At 40.0% G+C, this 6014-nt stretch overlaps 1 protein-coding gene across 1 annotated transcript in view; it reads right to left on the minus strand.

Annotated features, from left to right (window-relative positions):
- Window positions 1–5165, minus strand: part of LOC128602462 (myosin-11) — a 24086-nt gene extending 18921 nt beyond the window's left edge. The window contains exons 1-7 of the mRNA XM_053616279.1: window positions 5073–5165; window positions 4413–4441; window positions 4266–4290; window positions 3081–3149; window positions 2445–2534; window positions 2294–2362; window positions 1029–1112 (exon numbers count right to left, since the gene is read on the minus strand). Of these exons, the coding sequence (XP_053472254.1) occupies window positions 1029–1112; window positions 2294–2362; window positions 2445–2534; window positions 3081–3149; window positions 4266–4290; window positions 4413–4441; window positions 5073–5142 (436 nt within the window). The 5' untranslated portion in view covers window positions 5143–5165. The remainder of the gene's footprint in view (window positions 1–1028; window positions 1113–2293; window positions 2363–2444; window positions 2535–3080; window positions 3150–4265; window positions 4291–4412; window positions 4442–5072) is intronic.
- Between the last annotated feature and the right edge of the window lie 849 nt (window positions 5166–6014).

Genomic DNA, 6014 nt, shown 5'->3' on the forward strand with positions numbered 1-6014 from the left:
GGATACCTGCATGTACCTGTGTGTACCTGCGGATACCTGCATGTACCTGTGTGTACCTGCGGATACCTGCATGTACCTGTGTGTACCTGCGGATACCTGCGGATAACTGCGTACACCTGAGGATACCTGCGGATACCTGCATCGTCTGCTCTCTGTACAACACCTCAGAACTGAAGCATTCGCTGATACTGTAGAACTTTTCAGAATCTTAAACATTTAACATTCTAGCACTTGCTAGAAACTCAAAAATGTATCAAAGGTAGAACTAGAAGTTTTATTAATGTTCTAGTAATATCTAAGTTTTAGCACATTTTAAAACTAACTCACTAACTAACTAATTAAATATTCTGTTATTGACTATCTTGAATATTTTTGAATATTCAAGATCCTTAAAATATATTAAGGTCTACATTGTTAATCAGATATGTACATTCTAGAATCTTTCAGATTTTTATGAACAATCTAGAAATAAACATTTTACTAAGGTTCTAGCACAGTATAGAACATTAAACATTCATCTGAGTCTGGGAAATTCTAATACATCACATGTTTAGCATAACAGAGCCTTAGTAAGGAATTGCCGTTACCATCCTGGAACATTCATTAACATTTATTAACATTCTAGAACCTGAACAATCAGACTTTTGCCTTCTAGATATTCTAGAACCATAATAAATGTATTAATATTCCAGAACAATAAACCTTAATGAATGTTCTAGAAAATATTAGAACATCCAAGAGCCTTAAAAATGTAAAGTGCATTTATACTCTTCAAACTCAACTCATTAACACTCTATAAAATTCCAAAAGCTTAACACCTTGTACCTTCATTCTAAATGATACAGAATCGTAATAATGTCAACTTCTAAAAGTCAAAATATTTTAGATAAATAATACATTATTACCATTCAAAAGTATTAGAACAGTCAGTCTATCCAGAGGGAGATGCCGTGACAGACAGAACCGCCATGTCAGGCTGGCTGATTATCACACTGAGAATTTAGTCTCGCTACTGTTCTATCACTGACCTGCGATCTTCCTCGGATCCGTCTCAGTTACAAGGCTCAACTCGAGTTTCTGAACTTCCACATACTCCTGCAGGATGTTTAACACTACAGAAAGAACATGCACGGTATTAGAACACACTCGGGATTAGAGCACACTCAGGGTTAATACACACGGGATTAGAACATGCTCAGGGTTAATACACATGGGATTAGAACACATTCAGGGTTAATACACACGGGATTAGAACACATTCAGGGTTAATACACACGGGATTAGAGCACACTCAGGGTTAATACACACGGGATTAGAACACATTCAGGGTTAATACACACGGGATTAGAGCACACTCAGGGTTAATACACACGGGATTAGAACACATTCAGGGTTAATACACACGGGATTAGAGCACACTCAGGGTTAATACACACGGGATTAGAACACATTCAGGGTTAATACACACGGGATTAGAGCACACTCAGGGTTAATACACACGGGATTAGAACATGCTCAGGGTTAATACACATGGGATTAGAACACATTCAGGGTTAATACACACGGGATTAGAGCACACTCAGGGTTAATACACTCGGGATTAGAACACATTCAGGGTTAATACACACGGGATTAGAACATGCTCAGGGTTAATACACTCGGGATTAGAACACATTCAGGGTTAATACACATGGGATTAGAGCACACTCAGGGTTAATACACACGGGATTAGAACATGCTCAGGGTTAATACACACGGGATTAGAACATGCTCAGGGTTAATACACACGGGATTAGAACATGCTCAGGGTTAATACACACGGGATTAGAGCACACTCAGAGTTAATACACATGGGATTAGAACATGCTCAGGGTTAATACACACGGGATTAGAACATGCTCAGGGTTAATACACACGGGATTAGAACACATTCAGGGTTAATACACACGGGATTAGAGCACATTCAGGGTTAATACACACGGGATTAGAACATGCTCAGGATTAGTACACACGGGATTAGAGCACACTCAGGGTTAATACACACGGGATTAGAACACACTCGGGATTAGAGCACACTCAGGGTTAATACACACGGGATTAGAACATGCTCAGGAATAGAGCACACTCGGGATTAGAACAAATTCAGGGTTAATACACAATCGGGATTAGAACACATTCAGGATTAATACACACGGGATTGGAACATGCTCAGGATTAGAGCACACTCGGGATTAGAACACATATGTTCTACAAAAGGGACAAACAGTTGCCAAAAATAAAATGTCCACAATACCGACTTCAGCAGGTCCTGCAGTTTTATTAGTGAGCTGCTTTAGGAAACGGTCCAGCTGGTTCTGCAGAGCTGCACATGCACACTGAGAACATTAATAACTCTGTCTTATTTTAACATTAATATTAATCATAAAGGATGAGACGATTTTCACCTGCGATCTGAAGTGAGGACGCCTGAGAGGCATTTAGACACGAGACTCTGATCACCCTCAGCTGATCCTTCAAAAGAAACAGATCTTTCTCTGGAGAACAGAAGAGCCACGTCAGCTTACATCAAACACACTTCCGTAAAAAAATGTTTACAAAACTGAAATAAATAGTAAAGAGGTTGAACAATTCAATATTAAGATTGTGGACCAACATTTGTAAGTATTTATAGAATAAACTGCCATATTAACTGCTCTTTTTTATATTTATTATATTGTTATGTTTGTGCACTTCCTGTTATATCGGACACTTCCACACTAGACCCGTGTACTGGTCGGAGCTGCTCTTACTGTACCCGTGCTCCTGTTTTAGTAGTACTGTACTGTCCTGTGGTGTTTTCACGTTTGCATGTGCACTTTGTGTAGAATGTGTAGGTGTTGTTAAGTTCCGTGTCGTCTCGTGTGGTTAGTGTGTTGTTTATGTGGCACTGTGGTCCTGGAGGAACGTTGTTTCCTTTCACTGTGTACTGTACCAGCTGTATATGCCTGAAATGGCAATAAAAAGCCACTTGTCCACTTCAGTGGTGGTCTGTTAATGGACCTGGCTCTTAGGGAAGATGGTAAAGGTACACGAGTACTCACCGATATTAAAGCTGTACTCAGTTTTCTCCAACAGTCTCTGATTGCAGTTGCTCAGTTCTGTGTAAATGCCTGCAACAGAAAGGTACAAGTACACACAGAGTTCTGCCCTAAATGCCCCTGACCTGATCTATACACCACTGACTTGATCTATACACCACTGACCTGATCTATACGCCACTGACCTGATCTATACGCCACTGACCTGATCTAAACGCCACTGACCTGATCTAAACGCCACTGACCTGATCTATACGCCACTGACCTGATCTAAACGCCACTGACCTGATCTATACGCCCCTGACCTGATCTAAACGCCACTGACCTGATCTATACGCCCCTGACCTGATCTATACGCCACTGACCTGATCTAAACGCCACTGACCTGATCTATACGCCACTGACCTGATCTAAACGCCACTGACCTGATCTATACGCCCCTGACCTGATCTAAACGCCACTGACCTGATCTATACGCCACTGACCTGATCTATACGCCACTGACCTGATCTATACGCCCCTGACCTGATCTATACGCCACTGACCTGATCTATACGCCCCTGACCTGATCTAAACGCCACTGACCTGATCTATACGCCCCTGACCTGATCTATACGCCACTGACCTGATCTATACGCCACTGACTTGATCTATACGCCACTGACCTGATCTATACGCCCCTGACCTGATCTATACGCCCCTGACCTGATCTAAACGCCACTGACCTGATCTATACGCCACTGACCTGATCTAAACACCACTGACCTGATCTATACACCACTGACCTGAACAAACACCAACAACCTAAACAAACCACACTGACATAAACATCCATGGTGTTGCCTGTTTACTATAACGCTAGTTTACTATAACGCTAGCTTACTATAGCGTTAGTTTACTATAACGCTAGTTTACTATAACGCTAGCTTACTATAGCGCTAGTTTACTATAACGCTAGCTTACTATAACGCTAGTTTACTATAACGCTAGCTTACTATAACGCCAGTTTACTATAGCGCTAGTTTACTTTAACGCTAGCTTACTATAACGCTAGCTTACTATAACGCCAGTTTACTATAGCGGCAGTTTACTATAGCGCTAGTTTACTCTATTTCTAGTTCCACAGTATCAGAAGTGTTAGAAGACAATGAATGTAGAGGGTATTGAATGAAACGATGATGTACTCACCGTCACAAATACTTGTAAGTGGACTCTGAATTATGACGGAAAGGGAAAAGATAAAAACATGAATATTGTGGTGTTTACTGTTGGTTTAGATGTGAGTTCATGTGTAGAATGAATCGTGTGTGGATTAATGACATTAAACCTCTTTACCTCATGATCACCAGGTACATCTCCAGGTACTGGAATAAACAACAACATGTTTTATGGGCTGTGACGTAAACACTAACGAGGAAACGGACTTTTGTTTCTCATCTATGAAATCACTTACAATGTTTTTTGATTGTGTATTTTTATTTTCATTTGATACTCGTGGTTTGATTTCACACTGAATATACTCTACATAATGAACAAAAAAGTCAAAGGCAAAACAAGCAATATCGACCCATTCATTCTCATGAAATATGATAAATCCCATAAAACTCCAAAATCATGAGCCGGGAATGATAGAATACCAGATAAGGACTAAAATAAACAAACACTCAAAATCATACACATTTACACAGCAAATCTCATCAATATTTTCAGAGTTTTTATTTTATTTCTACTGCTGGACCATTTCACCTGTTAATTTAACTACAGTTTAAGAAGAAACCTTTAAAAAGTATTTATGTAATGAAGGTAAAATGTGGGATGAGTGCAAACGGCTTGTTATCGCCAACACACAGAACGTCAGCAAACACAGAGCAGAAGGTACACATTACAACACAAACATCCCAGCTAAACACACTGCACCACACGGTATCACCGCGGGTCGGTTCTAGGTTCTAATGTGCGGTTCTGATTCAGAACATGTATACGAGGAGAACTTACCACTGTGAGACAGTGTAGTGAGAGGAGTCAAGGAGAGACAAGAGAAGAGGAGAAGCTGAATCCACGCCATCGCTCTAACTGACTGTCACTGTCACTTCCACTGCTTATATATCTGATCTCTCTCACACACACACACACACACACACCCCATTTGTGTCACCTCAGCTAAATAACTGCAACCCCAAACCTTCACCTCAGCTCCTAAAAGTAAATATTTTTTAAGCTGTATATCTAGTACATACAGTGGATATAAAAAGTTTACACACCCCTAAAATGGCAGGTTTTTCTGGATGTGACAAGCATTTGTTGAAGGTTTTTTTTTTATTATGGGTAATAAATTTGAGCTTCTTACATGGATTCTAAATTGATTTGAACCATTTCTCCTCTTTTGTTGCGTTCCAAAGGGGCAAAACAGAGAACCCTAGAAATGGTACATCTAATGTTTTGGACGTTCTTTCATACCCCTCTCCTGATTGATTCCTTTCCACAGTGAGACCCTGTACATGCTCTGTGAGCTCTTTGAGGACCAGGGCTTCAGCACTCAGATGAAACCTCAGAGATGTGAAGAAAATCCTAGAGACCCAGCTGGTCTTTATTCGGGGTTAATCACAATCATGTCATTGAGAACAGCTGTATGATAATTACTTTTGAACATGAGATTGAATGTGATTGGTTCATTCTGAACTCAGCCACGCCGACAATTATTAAAGGGTGTGCACACTCATGCAAGCAGGTTATTGTAACTTTTTATTTTTCCTATTTAATATTATTTCTATTGAAAAGTTTGTGGTTGTTTTTCACTGAATGTGTGTACGCTGTAATTCCAGGTTGCGTGTGGGAAAAGTTCTGACAGGATTTATGAACAATTCCCCACCTTCTTCTATTTCTGTAATATTTTTCTGTAGTTTATATTATTTGTGATGTAGAAACTTTATACTAACA

Source organism: Ictalurus furcatus, chromosome 26, assembly GCF_023375685.1.
Source record: "Ictalurus furcatus strain D&B chromosome 26, Billie_1.0, whole genome shotgun sequence".
Classification (NCBI taxonomy): domain Eukaryota; kingdom Metazoa; phylum Chordata; class Actinopteri; order Siluriformes; family Ictaluridae; genus Ictalurus; species Ictalurus furcatus.